Raw genomic sequence first — 26,939 nt, 5'->3', positions numbered from 1 at the left:
ACGATCTTCATGAAACTTTCAGATTATGATTATAACATGAATATGCATGTAATTGCCAAAGCCCAAGTCTCTAGTATTTGAAATACGCTTTTTACAAAAGTGAGGGTGAGGGGGTGAATTTAAGGGTGGGGGGTTAATTTTAACAAAAACCGAAATTGTATAAATTGCATATAAGCATACATTAAAAATTTGGAGACTCTAGCAATAAAGGTGTAGAAGATATAATTTTATAACTGGTTTTCGATAAGGTTTTTTATCGATAAAAAAAGATCGGGATGAGTTATCGAAATTTAATGATAAACTTGATATGCGCGCTGTAATTACGGACATTTTACAAAAAATTTGAAGTCTCTAGCTCTTATATCTTCTGAAATCGACGCGTTCATACATACGGACAGACGGACAGACGGACAGACGGACAGACAGACGGACAGGGCCAAATCAACTCAGCTCGTCACCCTGATCAAGAATATATATACTTTGTGGGGTCTGCCACGCCTCCTTCTCCCTGTTACATACATTTCAACAAAACCATTATACCCTGATTTCCCATTGAAAATGGGTTCAGGGTATAAAAATAAATAAAAGAAACAAAGAAACAAAAATTGGTTTGATTATTGTGTTGTGGCTTTAATTTCGGACATGTAGCATAGCCAGCTTTAAAGGCTTCACACCTGTAAAATAAATTGTTGCTGATTTAATTGCCGCTCTCGTGGGAAGTGTTGCTGATAAGTCAAAGAATAAATGATTTGTCAAACCACACTTGACATACTCGTATTTCTGCCTGAATTTTTTATTATACCCTGAACCCATTTTCAATGGGAAATCAGGGTATAATGGTTTTGTTGAAATGTATGTAACAGGGAGAAGGAGGCGTGGCAGACCCCACAAAGTATATATATTCTTGATCAGGGCGACGAGCTGAGTTGATTTGGCCCTGTCCGTCTGTCTGTCCGTCTGTCCGTCTGTCCGTCCGTCCGTCTGTCCGTCTGTCCGTCTGTCCGTATGTATGAACGCGTCGATTTCAGAAGATATAAGAGCTAGAGACTTCAAATTTTTTTTAAAATGTCCGTAATTACAGCGCGCATATCAAGTTTATCATTAAAAATCGATAACTCATCCCGATCTTTTTTTTATCGATAAAAAACCTTATCGAAAACCAGTTATAAAATTATATCTTCTACACCTTTATTGCTAGAGTCTCCAAATTTTTAATGTATGCTTATATGCAATTTATACAATTTCGGTTTTTGTTAAAATTTACCCCCCAGCCCTTAAATTCACCCCCTCACCCTCACTTTTGTAAAAAGCGTATTTCAAATACTAGAGACTTGGGCTTTGGAATATACACACATATTCACCATATGATTACGCTCTAAAAGTTTCATTAAGATCGTATGTCTACAAAAGAAATTATTTAACAAATAAATTCTCACAATATTGCCCACACTGCAGCGCAGCCCAAGCGCAGTCGCTGCTTACTGCGCAGTTAGCAGAGCGCAGGCTTATGCGTGCGTGTGGATGCATGTGTATGTATGTGTGCATAAAAGAAGTGCAGAATGATTAGAATATCAGCTTGGAGGGTTCAGGGTATCTCCTAGTCGAGCAGTCTCGACTGGAGCTTTCTTACTTGTTATATGTATAAATCAATTTATTTGTGTGTTTGTGTCAAGTTTAGTGTGCAATGCATTGATGAATGTAATGTAATGAATGTAATTAATTTAATGCTTCTCCTAATGGACGAGGCGAGTGTTTAGGTTTGTATTTAACTGTGTATATGTATATATATATATATACATATACATATATATTTGCCTGTTGTGCTTTAGAAGTAATTTATTTGCGGCTTGTGAATTGATTTTCCGTAAATTTATTTTTGGCCAAAACAATGTTGATGCTATTTTGGCTTATTCAAGCACGCAGCTATTTGAATTCCTTAAATTCTTGGAGTTTCTTCATGCGATAAGTAATTAATATATTAAATTGGCAAATAGGAGACAATTTAGCAATTTAATTCAAGTGCCGGAAATGGCCGTTGATATTCAGAACAAGAAATCAGTTTCTATGAGCACTAATTGAAATGAAATGCGAAACAAATTCATAATAAATTTATTCATTTGGCGCATGCCTAAAATACGACTTTGTTCGGTGAGTGCGCCGCACTTAATAAAATTAAAAGCTATCTAATTATATGCTATGCAAAAACAAAACTACCATTTTACAAAAACCGAGAACTTCAATGCAATGGCATCAGGCAATTAACGACTTCAAACAGAGGGTGATGGAGAGGGGGGGAGGTGGGTTAGAGAGAGGCGCGAGCAACGGCAAAGAATCCTAATGATGCAAATTAAAATGGAAATTGCCACGCGCCAAATATTTTACGCCCAACCTCAATGGCGTGGGCGAGGCTTTCAAATCTAAAACGAACCTCTTAGGTGCCCTAATTGATTATGCCAATCTTTTGTTGTACTCACAGAAGCTCATAAAATGAAGTAAAATATTATTTAAAGAAAATGAAAACAGTTGAAGTTACATAATGTTGTATAATGTGAGTCCTTCTTATCATTTGTATGTTATGTAAGCCTTAACCTTAAATATGTGTTAAAGGTGAAAAATTATATATGTAATATTTATTTTCTTTGATTTTTTTTTTTTGTAAATTTTTCTTTTTTGCCAAATGCCATAGGCAACATAGACTTTTTTGCTCATTTATCTCCCATAAAAGCGCTATGAATTTAATTAAAGCATAAATGCGAATTATCCGGCCATAAGCTGATTAAAAAGAAGCAACATTTACAGAGCTCACATCAAAGTTGGTGGCTTCACGACATTAATTCACATTAATCTAATGCTAAAATTTAATTCAATTTGAATAGCTAAGGCCTCACATGAGTTTTTGATTGTATAATAATAATGAGGCTGACTTGCCTTAAAGCCATTTTTTGCGTCTTTAATAAGCTGAGTTGAATTCGATATTTTGTTTCCCCTTAAAGGTATTCGATGAGCTAAGTCTTTCTGCCAATATCTGATATATCAGTAAAAGATTATGATTTTTGAAATTGAATTTTCATATACTATAAATTGGGTATATTCATTCCAAAGAGATTTCAGTTTACCAATTTAAGCTACACTAAGATATTTCTTAATCCTAGACTACTGTACCCTGTCAAACCTGGCTGACTGCACAAAAAGTAAGAAAATAGAAAACCTTCTCAGCAAACCCTTGAAGCAAATACAAGCTTCAGCTTACTTTGTGTGTTTAAAAGTTGAAAGCATAGCTCGACTTAGATTTACTCCTTGCCTAAGGCAATATTTGATGTGATAGTATTAGGCGAAGGCGTTTGTGATTTACTTACCTCACGGCTATGCCGGCAGCGACGCTGGCCGCCACAATGATGATTAGCAAGCCAATACATATTGCCGCAATTGTCCAACAGATGGCGCCACAGTGCCAAATCTGAGCGTTGCTGACCAGGAGCCATTCATCGTAGCCCGGCTGAATGGAGTGCGTTATATAGCTGCCCGATTGTCCCAGAGCCTTGTCACCCTCAAGTATGAGCAGAGGACGCCATTTGTACGAGGCAAGTGCAGCATCCACAACAATGTCCAGAACCAGAAAATCGTATTTCGGTTTGCCAGCCGTCGCATTGCCAGTGGTAATGTGCGACAGCAGCAGATCGTAGAGCGAGAACAGATTCATAAAGGGACGCAGCCTGTTGAGACTGGCATTTTGATGAGCCAGCGCCTCCATCGTCGCCTCCGCATCACTCAACAATAGCTCGGACGCTGGAGTACGAAAATTATGCACCATCGCCATGCCAATACCGGCCGCATTCAAATAGTGCCGATGCTTATCGCTTAGCAGAGTCAGCACCAACAGATTGCTGGTCACCAGCCCAGACCCAGGCAGCTTTGGCATGCTGCTACTATTCCCATTGTCAATTCCACTGGAACTGACACTGTCATTGCCATTGCTGTTGCCATTGCCATTGCCATTGCTGTTGCTGTTGCTGTTGCTGCTGTTATGGCCATTACCATTACCATTGCGAGTGGCCGCATTGATGCGTGCCAAATATTTGTAGAGTCGATGCTCGACATTCAATGAGCTGGCTACCATATCGATGAGCAATACTCTCGTCTGTTGGTCTCGGTCAGTCCACTTGCCCCTGCGTAGCCAGCGCAGCGTGCTAACATCGTTCAGAGGGGCCGTAATAATAATTGCTAAGCTCACGCATTAAATGTGTGGCCAAAGAGGAACCGAGATGCAGGGAGCGAAAGGAGAAGGATATGGAGAAAGTGTAAATGCAGATTTTCGTTGTCGATCTGTTCAACTAGCCATTTTAATTGGCATCGGCTTTGGCATTGGCATCGGCTGCTGCAACCTACGCAATATACATACCTTGGCCAGGCTTATCCTGTTCATGCAGGTCACGTACTGTGTCGCCAATTTCAATGCGATAAGGTATATGTAAGTTGGCCGCAATGGCCAATGGTAGGCCCCAATTGTCGTCTGCAAGTAGACAGATAAAGAGAGAGAGTGAGAGCCCATGAGATAACGTCAAAGAGGGCGCAATATAGAGGCTAGGAGGAGGGGCAGCAAGGTAGCTCAACAGCTGTGACAGTCTTTGCGGTTGCCTCACCATCTCTCGCTGAAAACAAAATTGTATTTTGCTGCATGTTGCAGCCAATTTCGATGTTGCTGCCACTTGATTCCAACTGCCAGCACATGCTCACTCGTTTCATGCTATATTAGGTGTTGGCAATTTAAAGTCGAAGCTGCTAAGTGAGCATTAAGCAAACTGTTTAGAGACGATGCAGTGTGCAATATAGTAATATTGTATAGTAATATAATATTTTATGTCAATCTCGATAGAGGCGAATGGTTTTATATTGTGAGCAGGTGTAATAATAATTTGGGCAGGTATATTACTAATCAATTTTGAAAAAAAAGTTCAATCTTTTGGATTGTGAATCTCATTTTATATATTCTTGAAGTGTTGAATTGTTCTTTTATTATATAATAATTATTATTATTAATTATTATTGTTATTAATTATTATTATTATTACTGCGTCTTGTCATTATAAATATTAATAATAATATTTTAATGATAGCATGATACTAACAAATTTAGGTCGAAGTTATTAAAGGCATTTAATTAAGGAGTTCGGAATTTGTAGATAACCTTATTCTAATTTCTGTAATTAAGTTCGAGCAACTTCAATTCGTTATTTATTTTACAAATTAATGACTTTTAAGCTCCGCTTACAAAACTAAATGATTTATGTATTTAAGTATTTAGAAGTTTCAGATAATATGAAATTAAAACCTAAATTATGGAGTAAAGCACAGAGGCCTTTGGCTTAACGTAACTATAATTACACTAAATAATTACTAGCTTGCTATTCAGCTTGTTTCAGAACAAAATTGTCTTCTAACTAAGTTAGGAATACCTTCCTTAGATATTATTCTCACTGCGCTCACATTCATTGCTTCTCATGCAAATTCTTCTATAACTGTTTAAATGAAAACTTGCAGCTGAAAAATGTTTCACAATCTTGCTAAGCAGATTTATTCATCTTCAAATTGAGTTTTCGTAGTTCTGAATTGTATTCATTTTTTCATCAGCCAGACTCTGCTTTATACTTGACGAAGCGGCTGCTAGATTAAACTTGTTTCATCACCCTGAGAAAAGGCTACTCATACCGAGCGTGATTGACTAGACTCTTGGCTAGATTTATGGCTCAGTGCGATTTGAGAACATCCCTTTGCCGATACGTCCTTAACATTACGGTTTATTGGCAATTTATAAGCCTAATTAGTACATCTTCAATTGCTCATCAGTGTTGCTACTTATGGCTATGATTCAGTGCTTGATTACCTAGGAAGAGGGAAGCTTTCATTGAAATTGTGTGGCAACAATTGCCTTTGTTGCCTTCGGGTGCCCAATTTGGAAAGGTGAAAGTCAAGTCAGTAATAGTGTTGTCATTGTCAGGTGTCAGAGGAGTAGAAAATGGCCCCAGCACATTGTTGCTGCTCATTTTATTGACGAGCAGTGACATGTTGTTGCCGAGGGCTGGGAGGCCAGCAGTGAGGCTTTTGCTGGATAATGGCCCAATATCTAAGGTCAACTGGGCATTGTATTACTGCTGCTGTTGTTGTTGAACAGTTTTAACAGAGAATGATGTGCCCAACAAGGCAGATTAATTTCATGGCTAAGTAAAAGCAGTTGCTGTAAGCGCAAATGGCCTGCCTAGGTGCAAATAGCTGCGCAGACAAGTTCTAGGAAAAGAAAAGTGGAAAACAAGTTTTCTTGTGCAGAAGATGCTAAGGCAACTGCTTAGAGGATGGACAGGTACCAGGGGCAACGAGAATCGAGAAACGAGAAAAGCGAACGAAGCTGAAGCACCACAGCAACTCTTAAAGCTCTGAAGTATACGAACGAATAGTTTTTTATTGCCAAAAGAATTCGAGCACTCGAACTTGGCACAGCTTAATTTATTGGGATTCTCTCTTGAACTAAACACTGAACGCTTAACTTGTGGTATTTATCTGAACTGGCACGAAAACGAAATTTGTTCATGGCATGTCTCACTTAACATCACATTTGCAGCTCTTGAATGCATCTCTTTGAGTCTTCGGCTGGGTGTCTCCACCTCCGGCCTCGGGTTCGGCCTCGGCTCCTGCTTCGGGTTTCCTCGCTGCTGGCGTTGCACGGTCACACACCTGAGCCATAAGGCCGCAATCGTTGCGAGCTGCCTTTGGGAAGGGGCAGCTGTCTATGCCGGTCTTCGCAATCAGCTCATCCAATTGCTGCTGACTCATCGGCGGCTTGGCAACGTATTTGTTTTTTGGACAAGCGTGTATTTTCCAATTGGGATGCGCGGGCAGATAGTCTGTGGGCTCCTGCAGGAACTGTGCAGCTAGCTGAATGCACACCTCGGGATCGTCGACAGCTTTCAATAGCTTCTGCTCGAAGGCCCGCTCCTCCTCGGCCTGAATGCGCTTCATCTCCTTAATTTGGGCATTTAAATCGAGGCACCTCTGTCGCTGCTGGCAGCGTATCATGGTCCTTGTGACGGGCGGATGGACGAAGCGATTTTCGGGCATTTTATTCTCATGCACCTCAGCTTCCAGGCGCATTTTGCGCTCGATTTCCTCGCAGATCTGCTTCTTGAGATACGCGTGACAGCGCGCGGTTTCCTCGCGCTTGGCGCGTGTTCGCTCCGCAACGTTGTTCTTGCAGCAGTAGTCCACATGGAAGAGATCGTCGGTGCGATCGTTCATCATCTTCTCAATGCCCAGCTCGAGGTTGCGCATGCGTCGCACATATGCAATGTATTCATGAGTGGCGCGCGCCAATTCGCGCTTCGTGCGGCAGATGCGCTCCTTGGCCTCTGCTTCGAGGCGCTGCGTCTCGCGTATGAACTCCTCGTGCTCGGCCTTCTCGGCCTCCCATTGAGCGATCTTCTCGCATTTGCGGCGTCGTATTTCCTCAAGCAGTTCGTTGCGATACTTCTCCTTGTTTTTGTCCAATTCCCGGTGCTTGTAGTCGAAGTCCTCCAGGCGCAGCTCCTCAATCAGCTTGTCCGCATTGATGGTGTCCTGGCGTTTCTCTGCGAGCTCCTTCTGTCGCTTTTCCTCATGCTCCTCCAGTTGTACTTCCAGCACCTTGGTTATCTGGCTCTTCAGCTGTTCGCGCGTGCGTCTCTCATACTCTTCCACTCGATCGTATTCCTCCCAGCGGCGTTTCTCGAGTTGCAGCCAATAGTTCTCCCTTTCGCATTCGCGGCGCTTCATGCGCAGGTTCTCCTGCATCTGCTCCTCCAGGCAGATTCTGGTGTCCTCGCGATCCTTCTGGCGCAGTGCCTCGCGCAGCTCATAGCAATTCAGCATGACCTGCTGCATACGTTTGGCATCGCAGAATTCCTTATGGCGTTTGTCCCGTGCCGCCTTGATCTCGTTCAGTCGCTCCTGGCGGTTGCGTATCTCGTCGTCCAGGCGGTTCTTCACCTTGCTGGCAAACTCCTGCTCATACTGCTTGTCCTCGTTGTCGAGCATATTCTTCAAGCGCTGGCTGCGCTCCTGCAACTCCTCCTGCGCCGTCTGCTGTGCCTTGGCCACTAGCAGACCAATTTGCGTGTGTAGACTCTTGCGGTCTGTGCGTTCCATAAACTGAAAGTGTTCATCCCCTCTGCCATGATTCTGCATTTTGATGAAATTTTAACAAATAGAAATAAATCACTACGCAGGACAATCAGTTTGTCAATTTTTGTCGTCTGTGTGCTACTCTCATATGGAGTCCATTCGGAGTTCACAGAGGCAACTAGATTTTGTTAGAAATCGAATTTACATTTGGTAAATTTTGACTGAAAATGGATTAGATATACATAGATGTAGATTGGGCAATCCCCATGCGCTGGGTCGCATTCAGAAATTTTGTATGCAAATTTTTCTCCCCTATCTAAATGAGTAAATATCATGCAAGCATTTTTATCCAAAGCCTCAACTTCAATACACATTTGACTTCATTATTGAAGTCACCTGCCTATACTTAACTCTTATACCTTATACCTTATACTCTATCAAAAGTCTATGTAATTGTATTTGAGCAACCCCTCTATACGTCTGGCATTGTCATGCTTAATGGCATAATTGCTTGGTTACAAAAGGTGCATAATTAATGAGCAGCGGCAAAGGCGACAAATTCACTTGGCAGCTGCTGCCAGCGCAATTCGCTCAGGCATTTTATGGCTCAACATTAATTGCCAATGAGCTGGCGAAAAGTCAGCGCTAATACAATATTACCCATACGTCATGTTGCCGAGACCATTTAACGCAATTGCTGTGTGTGCGCCAAAAAAAAAAAAAAAAAAAAGAAAAAAAAATTGAATGAAGTCGCTGTGTCTTTCGGTATTTGTCCAACCCCCTGAGGGTAGGTGCATCAAATATTTATAACATTCACGGCTTCAACGCAAACTGCTTTCGTTGTTTGTGTTTTGGTTTCTGTTGCTCTTCTTCATTCCATTCTTTTTTGGTTTTTTTTATTTTTGCTGTTGTGTGGCATACGAGTTAGTTCCTCAGGCTGTTTTTCTTTACAAAAAGTATTTGGCACTTGCCGTAGCAGACGCTGCTGCTGCTGCTGCTGTTTCAGCAGCCACCGTTACCCTTAACTCAATTAGCAATGCAACTGACACACTAATTAACTCAGATGCGAGATGAAAAGCTGCACAACTTTTAGCCAGATGCCACACATCTGCTCTTGCCATAGTAGCGAGTAGCAAACTTGCTGCTGCTGCTGCTGCTGCTGATGCTGCTGCTGCTGCTGCGACTCAGTGTAGCTCTCCAGCCCTGCCCAAATATTGGCAAGCGTATGTTTGCCCAAGTGCAAAATTGTGCCATTACGCAACTGCAGAGCGCCGCTTACTGTCAACAAACAGCTCACATTTTTGGATACATGCATTTCGCACATGCCGTAACTTGTGCCAGCCCATTTTGGGCTAAACTCAAGTTTTGTAGTTACGCCTTGATGCAAATTAAGTTACCGTTATGTGTACAAACTAAATGCACCCAACAGCGACAGGATTGATAAGCTATAGTAACTACTATGAATGGTAATTCAATTTCTAAATTAAATAAATTCTCAATTTAATTCCGTTTCGATCCGATTTGACACTATTTTGTAGTTAATTTATTTTTATACATATTCTAAGGAATATTTATTAATAATTACTAACAATTATTTTCTTATTTCCCATTTGAATTTAATTTTTAATAAAGACAAAAAGCATTTTGTAGTTAATTAATTTTTATAGATATTCTAAGGATTATTTATTAATAATTACTAACAATTATTTTCTTATTTCCCATTTGAATTTAATTTTTAATAAAGACAAATAGCATCAAAATATTAAATATTTATTCAAAAATCACATAATCGATTTCAATGCAAAGATTCTTTCAATATGTGTGTTTTTAACTACTCACATGTATTGATTGCTTACAATTCATAAACTTGAATAGGCCTTACAGCCTTTATTAAAATATATACATCAATATAAGAGGGATACTACATTTGCGATTTTCATATTAATAATTCATTAAGCTAAATTGTTTTTCTGCTTTGCGGGCTTAGTTATAAAAGTTTTAGCACTACGCAGCTCTAAGAGCATACATTTTAAATTAAATTCGCCGCTTATGATAAAATCAATAACTTTCGGCATTAGTGTAGTTAGATCCTTGGCTTTTAATGAATGACTGACTAAAACTAGAATTTTATAATATTTTTATATAACTTCTCTAATTCTTTCTGTGCTTTAATTGCGGCTAACTAAAATGCAATGAAAGTCTATTTGCATACTTATTTATTTGTGCTGCAGCCAATAAACATGCACAAGCACACTCACTGAATCTTAATGTATTTTCATGCAAATACCATAACGCATACGCCGCGTGTGACATGTGCACTGATTGCATTTTTTCGCTATCTATCTGTCTCTGTTTTTCTCATGCTCTGTGCGTGTATTGGTGTATGTAGATGTGCCCTTCGTCACTTACAATGTGCTACAATTTCAGCGCTGGCCAGGTGGCCATTCCAATTTATTTACCTGCCTGCCCATTTATTTTATGCTGCTATGCAAATCAAAAAAAAAAAAAAAATGTTTTTTCCTGTTTTTGGCAGGGAATTTAGTTCACTTGACCGAGCAAAGCCCCTTTTTTATGCGAACGCAAGCAATAGCCCAGCACGTCGGACTTATTGCGCGTTCGCTTCAAATTTGATGTGCGCGGCAGATTAGTATAACCGTTTCTACCACTCGCTTTTAGGGTAAAGACTTTTCAATGGAATGTTTTTTGTTTCATTCCGTTTTCCATTTTGCTTACAATTTTTTTTTTTTTGTTTTTCGCGAGCTGATTGTAAACAACATCACTTGGTTGACCAAATCCGCAGACTAAATAACAAACGTACAAAAGCACGAGGGAACAGGTCCAAAAACCGAAAAGGCATTTCCATGAAATGTTTGTGCATTTGGTTGGCCAACACACACTCACACACACACGCAGACACACACGTTAGTGATGTTGATCCTAACTAACTCACACAGCTGCGGTAATTTAAATTTTAAGCAGCCCATGAATATTTAAATGCATAAAATGAAAAAGCACAAATGCAAATACATATGTGTGCATACACACACATAATATAATACCACTCGCTCTATCTATCTCTCTCTCTCTTTCTCAGTGTGTGTGCACAGTGCATGCTGTAAGTATATGCAAAGTGCAGACAGTTGGCGCTAAGTATGCGCTCTCAGCTCTTCTACAATGTATGTATGTATGCTTACAGTCGCGATGGCCATAGAATACGCCGTTCCTTGGCCTTGGCAACATTGCGATGCGGGAATGTGTTTATGTGTGTGTTAGCTGAGGTAAGTAACACAAGCAGCCACAAAGGATGTGCGGTAAGCTATGTGCGGCATATGCTGGCAGCATTAAAGAATGCAAATTCTCAACAAATTCCAAATTACACATTTATTGTGGCTCATCGTGCTTGAAAGATTGATTATAGTTTAGCTAAATCGGCAGTTGCCAGTGCCTAGTTTTTGTTATTATTTATTTTATATTAATCTCTAATGTAAAAATAAATTACAAAGACGGTTTTAGTTGATTTGCCCATTTGTGTTGGGCAGAATGCTTTAAATATTTCAGAAATCTTGTATACGGTGTCTATGTAGCTTGCTTTGAATTGCTGTGGATAGATACATAGATAGACGAAAAGACAGACACACCACAAAGCGGACATTGTACAAAACTCATCTCACTTTATGGGCGAGCACTAAAATTAAACCATTTATTGCCATTCGACTACAAACTGTGGCTAATAGACTAATAAACCAAGGGTGAAGCCTTAAAGTTTAATCAAAGATAATTTCAATTGACGCTAATGATTGATGCTATAGTTTTCGATCAATAAATAATATAGATAGAGTTAATTACAGTGCACAATTTCAGTTTATATGTCAGATAATCCTTACAAAAGCTTTAAGGATACGTTCCCGTTGCCCAGCTTACTTTGTGCTTGAGTGCATGACATAAATAGTTTGTCGTAAAATAGCAATAGTAAGTACGAAAGCATGTAGAGTGTCAATTCGGTTTGGTTTCATTGTCATTTCCATTGCTGTGTTGTGATAAGCGCCTTAAACGTGAGCTTTAAGAAATGCCAGCAATAATATGTAAAAGTTTCATTTGAAATTAAATATTTATGCACACACTCGAAAGCGAAAGAGTTGAAGGGAAAATTATAATTCATTTAATTCGCCGCAAATGCTCGCCACGAAGGCCTGCGCCGAAAGATATGCTACATACTCGAGCAATACATTGCAAAGAGAGCCCAACTTGGGGAATACCCTAGAGTTTCGTTAGCGAGCACAAATTGCCTAATACATCCACAAAATGTTTGAGCAGATGACTTTTACTGCCTTTATGAGGTCATAAAATGGAATGAATTGAATTCAATTCTAATCTAATTATTTGTGGCAATTAATAGCACACATCTCGCTGATAGCCCCGAGTAGAGTGACTGTAAAGGGAAATTAGCAAATACTTTTGTTTAGTCAAGTGCTTATCACAAGCCACACTGGGCTGAAGCCTTCTCATTCATTAATTCAACTATGCACTAACTAGCTACTTTATGGGGCCTGGCTCTTATCAATGGGCGACACGCCGCATGCGAACTTCAAGTTAATTATGCAAGTGATTATTAAGTTGATTAAATGTATGTGTGTGTGTGTGTGTGTGTTTGTAGTGGGTGACAGAACTTGCAACATCCTTTTCCACTTAAATATGTAAATAGTTCTTGGGCGAAGCAGTTGCCCGTCGTCGATATTGTAAGGGAAAAGTTTTCCGAGTCCGTGAAAATGCAATTAAAGTTGAAATTGCATCCTTCGCCATATTGTGTTGGAATTTACATAATGCATGCGAGAGAATCCATTGCGGAATAGTATCAAACTCACAGCTCGATTGATTGAGTTGCAAGATGTTGTCATGCTTGTCATTTTATACTTTGAATATGCTATGCAAATTCTTGAATACCAACAGCGTGATGGGCGGAAGTGGCTGAATTTTAAGACTGTCGGAATTTGAATATTGATGGCTTGACAGCCGAATGTTATTGAAGTCAGTGATTCAAAGTCAGTCCCAAAGTCAAATTCAATGTCAAACCAATCAGCTCATAACTGAGGCAATCAACTCTGGCATATGGCTTCCCCGGGTTCGCAAGCACTTGGCCACCTTTTATGGTCCCAAGTCCATTAGCTGTCACTTAGCGTAAAACAAATCATAAATAAAATGTGCTTTTGGCCATGACAAGCAATCGGGCAGCAACTCGACCTAATTATGCTGTCATAAAAAGGAGCTCAACATGATTTTCGTAAGCCCAAAATTGAGGAGTCTGAGTCCAAGCAGTCATTGTTAATTGTTCAACAGCCGCGATTAATATCAGTGTCAGACTGACAGCAAAATCTTGAGAGATATATACATACACGTCTCTCTCAGTGCCTATAGACTTGGTCTCGTTTATGGTCTATTTATGGGCAACAATGTTGCCTCATTATTCATAAAAATGTTTGACCAAATACGCACGAACATTCTCCAAGGAATAGCTATTACAAACAGTTTCTTTATGTGCGTGAGTGTGTGTGTGTGTGCGGGCGTGTAGATGTGGGTGTATTCGTGAGTATAAATCAGCGATATGTGGGTGTGGCCTCCGTTTACCCAACTAAACGGCCATAAGGGCTTTCCTTTTATACTCGTAGAGCTGCCTAATTTCACAGCTGTGCGTGCTTCTCTCTGTTCACATCTGACGGAATCACGTAAAGAGGTTCGTTAAAGAAGTCATCAATATGTTTTGCGAGTTAAGTTGAGAGACACGTTGATGTGCATGTTTTCCATAAAGTTGTAATATATGCGTATTATTATATGTAAATTGTGGCTAAAAACAAAATTCAAAATTCTTCACTTTTTCTCTTTGGCATACATTATGCAAAATAAAAAAATATGCATTTAAGTTACATTTGTTATGCTGGAGAAGTTTTCTTTGAAATGTAACAGATATGAGTATAAATAAATATGAGTATATATATATCAAGCCAAGTTAGTTAGCTTAAAAACGTATAAATATACGGATCACTTATAGTGTTAAGCCAAGAATCAAACCTTACTAATGATATGATATTTCTTTTTATTTACACTTCCATTTATCAAAAAAGTCAATTTAAGTTTAATTATAGCAGAAGACGAATCGGTTCATTTGCTTTCACAATGTCTTTGTCCTGGTATTGCAGCCCTTATATACATATGTATATCGTCAATAAAAATACTATATCTGAGTATATATATTATATATTCACTCTAAAGAATCAAACACTGATAACTGATAACAGAATTCCACTTTTTGCCTGATTGTAGCCGCTTTGGCTGCTGCCTGACTGATTTTATTAGCTGGCAATGGGATGTCTGCTACACCAGCCGCTCATATTTTATGCACAGCTCATGTATTATATATATATATAAAGATATACATATATGTATATGTAGCTCTGATGTCTCGCTGTTGGACACCGCGTTTGCTCGCCTGCTTGGCTAGCAAATTTACATTTTTTCCTGGCATTCCCTTTGGTTATTTTTATTGCCGTGAGCACATTTTGGGTTTATTTGTGCTACTTGGCACTAGCCGCTGCCACTCGCCGTTGATATTTTATTTTACAACTTTGTTTTCATACAATTTCTCAACTGCTGTCACACAATTTTCAGTGTTTGTTGGGGTCAACAACCTATGTTAAGCACAGAGAGAGCAGGACGCAGTGGGCGACAACGTATGACGTCTTCAACTCGTCTGCTATACCAACAAATGTCGCTTGGTTCTCAATATTTGTTTGATTTTGCTCAATAAAAATTGTATTTTACGAGTCAATTCGAGCTGCTGGCTAATTAATTAATTAAGTCACAAATTGTGCATCTCTGTTTATATATATATATATGTATATATATAGTTTGTTTGAGCTTTGGCATGTTTATCTTGATCTTTAATTTTAATTAGTGCCTTGGGGCAGCAGCTGGCTTTCCTGTTTTCAATTAATTAAGCATCTGATGCTTCCCTGACAATGCAACGAGCCCTTGGCCTTGCCCACTGCTGCTGCTGCTGCTGCTGATGCTGCAGTTGGTCACGAGCTCAGTCTTTGCCACCTAATTAAATTTCAAATGCAGCAGCGTAACAATATAATAGCCGTCTGTGTTTCACTACCCAACAGTCAACATTTGCGAACATGCACACGCACACACACAAGTGTTTGGTGGGCCACAGGATACAAAGCTGGGCATTAATCATAATAATGTCGCCACTAATTGCATTGCGTATACGCACACGTGTACTATGACTTGGCTACAAGCTGCGTCAGCTGCGCTCTCCCCGTAGTCCGCATTCTGTCTTAATAATTAGACCATAATTCGGAGTTAGGTGAGCCGTCCATCGGAGACCCATTGCAACGGCTGTGCATGGCATGCGCATATTTAACATAATACGGGCAGCCTTGGCTGCCGTGTAGCCAGCCGAGATAATAACCGGGCTTAGTATCCTGCAATCACGGTCAGTAAATGCGGAAGGTGGGCATTTCTCTATGTATATAAAATACATGAAAATGCTTTAAAAACGAAACGCTTGATAGTTTATGAAAACTGTTTTATAAAAATGTTTCTGTAACTTTTCATTTAATTTAAATTGCATTTAAATTTATTGAAGATAAATATTTTGTATACAATAATTTTATTTTTCTTATGTAAGCTTTTAATTTACTGGGCTAAAGCTGCCAGCTTTCATTAAATAAATATTCACCTACTATCACAAACCGAGTAAAATATTTTTTGCATTTCAACTGCTTTCAGACAGCCAATTAAGTCTGTAAAAACTTTCAATAAATACACTCAAAATCTTTTGCACACAATTTTTACTTGCAATTTCCATTTCAATTTCAATTTTCATTTCATTGTAAATTGCATGTGGACGGGCGTTAAGAAATGAATTCAGATTCATGCAAATTAAATGCTGACATTGCGATGCTGCGAATCATTAAAACTATCTGGCTTTTAATCGGCAAATAAACGTTTACTTACCGCCCACATAGATGTCAACGTGCAACCAATTCAACTTGCTGGCAATGCTTCGCACAGCCAAGGAAATGGCCTCAAATGATGGCAGAAAATTGCTCGAGATCTGTAAGGAAAGATATGAAAATGTTAAAAAAGAAAAAAAAAAAAACACTTTAGCATTACCTACCCTAGAATAGAAATATATGTATGTATATAGGTATAAGTGTATATACTCATTGTCAGTAACAGGCCCTCTCATGCTCTATCTATCTGCTTATCTTATACTAGATTTCATTTCTCTTTTAGTTTTGTCTGGTTTAGTGGAAATGAATATTAAATATTGAAAAAAAAAAACCTAATTCAAATTTCAGACTTATTAATCAAACATTTAATCCGCTGTCATATGTTATAAATAAATATTATTTCTATATTTTTAGCCAACTTAATCAGTTAACCTTTGCCTGCTTTATGTGATGTCTGATCGGAGTTATTTACGAGCCTTGTCAGACAGCCAAATTGTTCACATTACTATAGACAGTTCAATCAGGTTTAATCAAACCATTAAAGCGAATGCGTGTGTGTGTGCTTGTGTGTGTTTGTATACTTGAAGCATATAAGGCACAACAAAGTTCAATCAATAATGAACCCTCACACCCGAAAATATCATCGCAGTCAGGCATAAAAAGGTCCCCGTCTATTGCCATTGAATGGAAAGGGACAAAATATTCGATTTTGTATTGGCCGTGATGAGGGCTGATGGTAGTAGGAGCTGGGCCTGCACGTTGCTTAAAGTTGTTTGGTACCTTTTTGACCTTTTTTGTTGTTGTTGTATTTTGTATTTTTGGCTGTTTCTCACATTTTGCTTGGAGTTGATTTGAGTTTGCGCCCTGGACAGCTGGCCGAGCTGCCTCTGCTGGTTGGCTTGGCTACTCGACTGGCTAAATGGTCCCCTATGTTGGCTTCTCCACATTCTCTTTATTTTTTCTGCTGTTTGCCGATGAAATAAATTGAAAAACGTTGAATTGTGAAACACACAATTTTCTACAAAATTGAATTTTAAACTCGGCACCAGGAACAACGGAAGCAATCAACTGAGCCAGCAATGGGGACTGGCTGATCTGATTAGGCAATGATTTGCCATTTTATTTTTCGCATTTTTTGTTTATTTTTATTATTATATTTTGGCACATAAATAAAAAGCACAAAACAATGAATGCGATTACTGTCTCATATTTTGCAGCTATGCGTATACTTAACTGGATTGAGCAACAATTTTGATAAGAATGAGGAATTTGCTGACCTTATATCATTTGGGAGTTTTTTTAAAGAGTTTAAATTCTGTTCATAGTGAACCAGCGTAAGTAATATATTTAATTTTTAATTTTATTTCGATTGCCTAAATTAGATATTTTATAAAATAAGACCACCCAAAGCAGAAGATTACTTTTATTATGAAATAGTTTTGTATTATTTTTAAATTTAAATTTAAATATTTAATATTTTATATGAAATACATAAATATTTATTAAATATTATTAAATATTTATAAATTTGTCGCTTGGCATTTTTTTGTCGTTTAAACTTCGACTTGCAGTTGAAAAGAAAATTACAATTGCCAACTTGAACAGCTTTAGCTGAAAAGTGTCTTATAACTTTGCTTATTATAACTTTTAATTTATTTGCTTATTTTTCTTTTTTGCATATCTTATTGCTTAAGCTAAAGTTGTATAAGTTTAATTAGCAATTCCTGAAACTGAACTGCGCGGGCTGCATAAGTTTTAAGTAAATTTTGAGGCAAATTTCATATCGATTTTTTGTTGTTCTTGTATTTTATTATGCTTGATACGTGCAATAAATAAATAGCATTTGAGCACTCGCAGCTCACCCTAGCAATCATCAATATGCAGCACAGCTTGAGTGGCTTGTGCGAGAGCTCAATAAAAAAATGGTCTGCAAATTGTGGCAACAGCTGCAAGGCTTGGCATCAAAGTGCATTTCGGATGTCTATTGACACAACGTGACCAGGCATGGCAACTTGGCTATTTACTTGCTCAGTTTGACCACTTTGCTGGCAGCTAAGTGCACTTGAGCCGTTGGGGCATCTAGGGGATGTACTTTCGCCTTATTGTTTGCAGCTCGTGTCCGGCTGGCACCTTGTTTTATTGCTGGATAAATTGTTAAACATTCAATCAATTTAATTAATTGCCATGCAAAGGGCAAGCCAAATCAAATTCATGCGAAGCAATAACATTTTTTTTCCTTTTGCAGATCTTTTTCATCAGTTTTTTTTTTTTCTTTTCTTTTGTACAGAAAATGAATTTCCGCAGTCGTTGCTTTTCTTCCTGGCTGTTACAGGTGAATGGGCCCATTAGGCGGTGCTAAGCGGCCAAAATCCCATGCAAAGGACCCGCACTGAGCGCAGAATCAACATTAATCACAGCTCAGCAAATATTTGACATTTGTATGCCTCCCAAGATTGTTGGCCCGCGCCTTAGCCTGGCTTGCCCTTGCCCTTGTCCTGGTCCCTTGGCTCATCCCTATTCTTAAGCAACATTTTGTTCATGTCCTTCATTTGGGGAGTGTCCTTATTGCACAGCCAAGCAATGCTCATAATTTAGTTAGGGGTTTTAACATATTTATACGAATGTGATTGAATCCCTTGAGCACAACATTCAAAACTTTGCAAACATATCTGCTTCAACTGCTTCAAACATCTCCCTCGGCATTTACTGAAAAGCAAACGTAATTCGCTTTGCCAGCTCAATCAACTTAATTTTGACATCATTGGTTTAATTACAAAGCAATATATTGAGTTTATAGTTTATTCAATTATTATATTATTCAATTATTATATATTTTATTATATTATATTATTCAATTATTATATATTTGCTACAAATATTCAATTGTCAATTGTAAAGCAGTCGATTAAGTTAATTAGCAGATAATCATGAAGTAATCAAATTAAGTGGACTTAAAGTATTAACAAATAATCAAATAATGCAGTTTACTATAACATTTTACTTGACCTTAATGAAAATATGACATGTGAAAGCTTTTGCTAGAGATAGGTACAGCAAGTAAGGTATAAGGTATAGGTATAACAAGTAGTTGAGATTGTTCGACTAGGAAATACCCTGTACCCTCCAAGCTTATATTTGAATCATTCCGCACTTATTTTATGCACACATGTGAATTTATTTTTTGAATACTTTCTTTTGTAGACGGACTATCTTCATGCAAATTTCAAAACGTATATGTGTGTATATTCCAAAGCACAATTCTCTAGTAATTGAAATACGATCATTCCCATCAAGATCCATTCCACTTCCCTTCCCCACCCACTATAGCCTAACCCCCCTTTATGCGATTATGACATAGATTATACCCCTGTCAAGGTCACCGACCCCCGTCAAGGTCACTGACCTCTTTCAAGATCGCAGTTAGCAAAGCGCGTGGTTATACTTGCCTCTGGATGTATGTACACAAAAGAAGTGCAGAATGATCCGAATATCACCTTGGAGGGTTCAGAGTATCTCCTAGTCGAAGAGTTTCGACTAGAGCCTTCTTACTTGCTATTAATGTTTGAAATTTTCTTCAACATTTCATAAATAATATTCCATAAATAATAAATCTAAATAATTGAATATAGTTTCGTAAATTTACAGTAAAAAATTTAATGAAATATACATATTTATATAAAAAATTGATAATATATGCTTAAAAGCTCTTTTTGTTTGTGAATTTTAAAGTTGTCTCTGCCTTTTATATTCACTTTAGGAAATAAGTCTTGATGATTATCACTGAAAAAAAATTGTATGTGCTTTGAATGGCAATGTTTGATTAAGAGCTGCCGCACTTTACTTTTATATTGAAATGCTTTATATTTCAGATATTTTCTGGCAGGTCCAATAACAAGCAGCTGTCGTTTTCAGATAAAAATTAATGCGCGCACTCTTTTTATGCAGTCATCATTATCAATATAGGACAATAAAAGGCAAAACTTGTGCCCGACACTTAATTTGCTGTCATTTAACTGAAAATAAATGGCCAAAACATGTGTCTGCAGCAGCAGCAGCAGCAGCAGCCACTGCCTCACATTAAACAATAGAAAGAGGGAGAGAGAGCGAGGGGGAAAGAAAAGGGAGTGAGAGTAAGAGAAGGCATTGGCATAGGCAGTTGTAGAGGCCGCACAGAAATACGGTTAACATTCGGCCCAGTTTGGTCAGCTCTTTTTTCCGATTTGCTTGGCCAGAAATGCAGAATAAGAGAAATAACTATGTTTATTGTGTGGCAAAGTGGCAGCAAACACTGAGGTGCTATAAAGTTACACAGCAGCGTTGGCTGCCGGCTGGTTGTCTGACCAAATGACTGTCAGATTGAATCACACTCATGCATACACACACACACATACATGCACACACATGCAAATCACATAGAATGCGCACGTGCTGCTATTTCCAAATGGTTTTCACTTTCGCTTAAGCACTTGGAAAATTACTGTTTTCCGCTTTAGCTTGACTTGAATTGAAAACGCTTTGACTGCCGAAATGTTTGTTTGATGTGTGTTTCAGTGTTTGCCAAATGTTTTCCTAATGTCAGTCCAATATTTGTCTGAGGCCTCTAATAATTCTCATTTACGATTTATGCACACATCAAACAACATAGCTGTCCAGTCCAATATTATCTGCAACATTTTTGCAAAAGGCGCTCCGTCATTCGATGTCCTGACTGCTGTAAGCTGATATTGTATGACAAGTAAAATATATTTAAGTTGTCGTCTGAGTTGTTTACTTTGGCCGACTATTGTGTAACACTGTGTGCTGTCTGGCCTTTCGTACACTATCTGTTTCACACCAAAAAGAAAAAAGTTGTGTAAACATTTGCTCATTGCGCTCACGTTGTTATTTCCTAAGAAATTATTATCTGTTCAAAAAGGCTCTCAATGTCATTAAAGTCTTACCTTAAATGGGCCATAATTATGTTCTTATGCGCAATTTCATACGAAAACGGTTTAAGTGCTTATAATTTAGGTGCAGCATTATCTTTTATTTAGTATGAATTTTGAATGTCTATAAATCTTTTAAGGATCTCTATTCAATTGTGAATATAAAATATAGAACAAAAATTCCTAACGGAAAAAATGTCTGAAAAAAAATATCAATTAATATTTTAGGTTTAGGTTTGTATGTATGTATGTATATATTCCGATCAAAAATAATCCTGCGTTTACACATTTTCTCCCTATATTTAAGTCTCCATCTGTTTATCTAGTATTTACATACTTCAATTCTTAAAAAAATCACCAAAATTTAAGATCATTCCGCATAAACGCTAACCTGCCTTGGACTAGTTCGCTGATTAAGTTTTCCTCATTATTTTTTTCGAGCTCCTTATAAATAATTGAGGAACATTTAAGTAAGTGTCCATTTGGGCGGCTCATTTGTTAACATGGCTAAAAGGTCAAAAAAGGGCTGCAAAAAGGATCATTGAATTTATGATTATTATTGTGAACATTGTAGAGTATTTTTACGATTTCAAAAGACGCTGCACTGCGCCAGAAGCGAAAACTTATATAACTGATTGCTTTCTCGGCTTATTATTACCGGAAGGCTTGCCTGGAATTCAAGGTGTCACTGTCCTTTCCAGTGGTCAACCATTTGGTGTGAGGTCGTATGATATGCTTGCCAGCTGTAAATTTTCTACGAAAAAATATATGACTCAAGGCTAAGATAACTTGTAATTATTTTATTAATCATACTGAATTTACATATGATTAAGTAATATGAATATTGAATATTATGTTTTAAGAATATTAAAAAAAATATTGTATGCATAAATTATAAATAAATTACATTTTTAAATAATTTTTAATAATAATAAATTATAATAATACATAATAATAAGAAATAATAAAACTAATAATTTTATTTTTTAAATAATAATAAGTAAATAAGTAATAAATATAAGTAATAATCAAACTTGATTCTTTTTTAAAATGCAATTAATAAACATTGCATAATTTTTTAGCAATTAATGTAAATTAAATAACCTTTAGTACTGAAGATTTTCATATGTAAGTAAAGTAGGAAAAACAGTTTAAAATTCATAAAAATCTTTGAGACATTTTACTGACATTTAACTAGCGAGTTGGCTATTAAGCTTTGGCTGTATGCTAACTGTAGGTATCTGTTCGTTGTATAATTGTTTAATGGGTCATTTGTATTGGGTTGTCCGCAAAGAGGTGTGAGCATATCATGGCTTATGCAGACTCTTAAGGCAGCTGTTAAACACTTTCACTTTGCCAAACACATGCTATGCACATAAATGGATTTCAACCGGGCCATTGCAGGCGGCGCATTAAATATGCATGCCACCCACAAAGATAGCTCTACTTGGCTAACAAGCTGCCGACTTATTTACACCTGCCGTACATACATATCTACAGTCTGTGGATGACTTTTGATGTGTCTGTGTGTGGGTGAGTGTCAGTGTCAGTGTGAGTGTTTGTGTGCCGATTTGTGGTCCTGAATTGGTTTTCGATGCGTGTCACGCAAATTAAGAACAATTTCATTTTCATTCGTATCGACTCACGTGATTGGCATATTTGATTAGACCTCGGTTAAAGGGACCAATAAGTCAATTGCAGGGCAAACCGAACAAAAACCGAAACCAATTAAATTCCATGAAATTAAACATTTTCCTGTTTTTATTTGTTTGCCACAGGATGCGCCTGTCGCCTCCAAATACGAGAAAAATAAGTGAAATATTACGTATACGCACGGTTGCTGCTGCGTCCGTCAGAGGCGCTTTAAATATTCTCACATTCTCCGTCTCATGTGCCATATATCACAATTAATGAATATTCAATGCTGCCAAAATGACTGTTAAATCACTGGATCAACAGTTTGCACTTAAAATACACTTAAGTGGATTTGTCAACGAAAAACTGTTTGAATTACCAAACGTAAAATGAATTCAATTGTTGGGAATCTTAATACCAACTAGCTAATTGTTAATTAACTACCTTATTTAAACACTTTAATGCAAATTTAATATGCATAATTATCGAATATTTAATTAACGCACTTTTATTATTGCATCTACTTAGCGAGCGGAAATTATTATTATCATTATTATTATTTTTTTTTTTTGTGAGAATTCGTAATAAAATATTTACATAATTAATAAATTAATTTTAATGTGCAAGCATCGATTATGTTTTGCTCTTCAATTCAATATACAATTTATTTACGTAATTAACATTTACAATTTAATAAAATGCATATATAATTGTGCATTTATTTAATTCAGTTTGAATGCAATAAACAAACGAATATAGTTTTATCCACCAACTTTCCCGAATTGCATTAATTTGTATTTTTCGCTGTCACACATAATTAAAATAAATCCCATTGAAACTTTGTGAACTGTCACAGCAGGTAGTTTCAGAATTATTTGCTTCAAAATTTTAGCTGCAACTGTTATTATTGTCTATTTTAGTTAGGGCCAGTACAAATTTTATACCAGACTCTATTCATATTTATACCTTTTAAATTCTTTTCATAAAGTAGATAAATTATTGAGAATAACGAGTGGATCGATTAACATTAAATTGTTTAGAAAGACTGTTCAACCCTTTACAAGCAAATAAAATTTAAAAAAATTTGCTTTAAATTCGGAGTCAATAAACACGTGTGAAAGGAGAGTTTGCAAGCAAGCGAAGCTTAACGAGATTTTGTGCTCTCCAACTACACATGTGTGAACAAATTGTTGAAAACAATATTAAAGTCGCCTTGGCTAGCTGCGGTAAGCATTTACCCCTTGGGGCATGGGCGTGACGGTGGGGGGGGTGCAATGACCCAAGAACTTATCGTAGCGTCATAATAAACAAGCCAATTTCAGCGTTGAGCTGCTGCTGGCAAAACAAAGCTCCATTTGCTGTACCATTCCATTTACTGGAAAGCATTGCGTATACGTAATGTGTTTTTCTTTCTTTCTGGCGCTTGACGCGACAAAGCAAAGGAGATGGCGAACCCAAGGGTGGGAGAACGATAATATGCGATATTGTGGCATTCAAGCAGCTGCGTTGCAAGTGTACTTATTGCACACACACGCACACACATGCCACACAACGACAAAGGACATTGCTCGCACGAGTGCACTTAATTGTGTTTGTGTCTGGTGCGTCACGGTTAACATCAACTGCTCAAGTAGCCCCATCGAATCCAAAGTGAAAGCAAGAGTTTAAGAAGATTAAGAATATTGATAAAGATAGATGCTGCTAATGCGCCAGCAGTTCAGGACTATCTAAGAAAAATCTTATATGACAGCAAATTTCAAAGAGCTCAAAAAATACGATTAATTTTTGTATAGCTATGAAAAGAACTTATTAAAAAAGAAAAAAAAAAAAGAAGAACAAAATATTAAAATTTAATTCTTTTCTATTCCAGTGAATAGTTAAGTTAAAAGTTGATTAAATAATGTGAACAATGTTTGGCTATGATAATTTAGTAAAGGAAATATGTTGAATTGAAATATATGTTAATTAATATCTATTTGAATTACGCTTAAAATTATGTTAATTGAAATGTAAATGTATTGTGAAATTCTTTTAGAATGTATCTCTATAGAAAACAGTTATTTGCCACAGAGATATATAGATAGAGACAGAATGAGATTTCAATTGTATTCACACTTTTTGGATTTCACATTTTTCCATTCATTCAAGAGAAAACGTATTATATTGCGTATAAAATATGAAGTGAATAGAAAAATAACAACAAGAACAACTAATTAAAAATACTTGACGACTCATATATCATTTCAAGCACATTAAAAACGCTAGCTGCAACAGTGATTAAATTAAGTTTCAGTCGTAACCAAGTACTACTTTTAATCTAATTGAAGCACATTCCACTCTCTACTGCGGCCAGCGCTGGCTTATGCAACTGCACATAGGCGCTGGTATTTCATAGCGAAGCAATTTTCATTAAAATGCGATGGGTAGCCTGATGTTGTTTTGGGCTATGTCTGCTGCAATAAATCGAGATTGGAGCCCGGTGGCTGCCTGCCTGCCACCTGACATTGGCCAAAATAAGGCAGGCAACGATATTTGAATGCGTGCGAGCAACGTGAAATCGAATTACAAAATGCCAGCGCAAAAGACTGTTGCAATTAAAAACCAGTCGCTGGGTACCGACGCGCGGGAAGGGGAGGGCGTGGCCAGGCGCGTAAACAGCAATCAATCAGGATGAAACTGAAACGAGGCTAAGCAAAAACAACAACAACAACAACAACAACAGACTCAACTCAGCAAGCGACAAGCGAGGCGACTGTCAGCTGCTCTTAACACATTTGAAGATAGCGCAGAGCTGATTATCCAGGATTTAATATATGATATGATGGAAGACATGAAAAATTCCATATTTCTAAGGCATGGGATTACAAAGTAGCTGGCTTGCTTGTGGTATGAATACGGTATTTTCTATAGCATTCTTAAAGTAAATCTTTTTGAAAATATAAAAATATTGCATCATTCATTATATAACATTGTTTAATGTCTATCATTTATTTATTTTGAGGCCCGCATCGCTGTACCAAATGTGTGTTTGCCCATGCAAAATGAAAAACCACGCAATATGCAGGAGATGAACACGGTAAATGCATTGTGGATAATTGAATTGCATTTTTCCAGCTAAAATTAAAATTAACATGAGGCCCGAGGCTTAGCTTATTAAAGCCACACTTGATTAAATACAAACTGTAATTAACTTTGAGAGTATCTAATAGGTCAATTCATTTTAAAATTAATGAAAACCCATAAAAGCTGCTAAGTATATAATAATATATACATCATATTGTATATCATATTATATTACATATATGTATTTTATAGTTTGTTGTGCGTGTAAGCATTATGCTCTATTGCAGTTGCACAGCTCACTAAACAATGACAGCCGTTGAATGATTGAATGAATGAATGCCATCATTGTTATCAGAGAGAGAGAGAGAGAGAGAGAGAGAGAGAGAGAGAGAGAGAGAGAGAGAGAGAGAGAGAGAGAGAGAGAGAGAGAGAGAGAGAGAGAGAGCGCTCAGAGTTTCCGATGCGATTGTCACTTGTCAAACTGATTGAGTGAAGGCGAAATGCCGGCTATGACCGGTTCAGATGAGCGATTCCCACATACACGGCCACACTTTATGCCAATGCATCTACTCCCTGGCTGACTGGCCTACAATCGGACTAACTGACTAACTGACTGATTGACTGACTGACGGACTAACTGACAGATAGACAGACAGACAGACAGACTGACAGACTGACGGACTGAGTGAAGGACGCATAGCATTGCTGCTGTTGATGTTACGTGGCTCTCGGGTGCATTCAAACGTATTCAAATGTGCATTCGGAAATGACAATCTTATTGTGATTCGACTTGTCTCAGGGGCTTGCACTGTGAAATGCATTAATCTTCATTAAGTTGTTTGCATGTGCTCAGTGGGATTAAGTGAGGATATGCATGGTTCAGTTGCATGCAAACTGAATTCAGACATTATTTGCTTAAATTCAAATGACGCCCACGTATATCCCATTTAATGGGATCGAATGCATTTTGCCGTATTAAGTAATGCGAGCGCTTTAAACCAACATCGACAACTATTAACTGACTGACAGACCTCAAATGTGCACCCAACTATGTGATACCCTATATATTCGTTCATTGAAAGACATTAGCAATTATTTAATATTTGATTATTTATTAACGACTGATCTGGCTTAAAGATTATTTTCTATATTT

The 26,939-nt window shown here is 37.6% G+C and overlaps 2 protein-coding genes across 10 annotated transcripts in view; both read right to left on the bottom strand.

Annotated features, from left to right (window-relative positions):
• The window catches only part of LOC108616516 (uncharacterized), a 69,109-nt gene that overhangs the window by 7,461 nt on the left and 34,709 nt on the right, over positions 1-26,939 (bottom strand). For 8 of the 9 annotated variants that reach the window (XM_089464026.1, XM_089464030.1, XM_089464036.1 and 5 more), the window contains 3 exons: positions 16,165-16,264; positions 4,400-4,510; positions 3,357-4,221 (listed from right to left, as the gene is read on the bottom strand). In XM_089464026.1, coding sequence (XP_089320152.1) covers positions 3,357-4,221; positions 4,400-4,510; positions 16,165-16,264 — 1,076 coding nt within the window. Of the gene's footprint in view, positions 1-3,356; positions 4,222-4,399; positions 4,511-16,164; positions 16,265-16,327; positions 16,551-26,939 lie in introns of those variants that run through there. The other variant, XM_089464052.1, reaches the window with a different exon arrangement.
• LOC108621854 (uncharacterized) lies at positions 6,447-8,332 on the bottom strand. Its single transcript, XM_018019423.2, has one exon. It carries the CDS (start codon positions 8,209-8,211, stop codon positions 6,592-6,594), a length of 1,620 nt encoding a protein of 539 aa, XP_017874912.1. The 5' UTR covers positions 8,212-8,332; the 3' UTR covers positions 6,447-6,591.

This window comes from Drosophila arizonae, chromosome 2, assembly GCF_054131065.1.
Source record: "Drosophila arizonae isolate 15081-1271.41 chromosome 2, UAZ_ARI_1.0, whole genome shotgun sequence".
In the NCBI taxonomy this organism is placed as follows: Eukaryota; Metazoa; Arthropoda; class Insecta; order Diptera; family Drosophilidae; genus Drosophila; species Drosophila arizonae.
The sequence above is the reverse complement of the archived record's forward strand: the minus strand, read 5'-3'. Positions and strand labels throughout refer to the sequence as shown.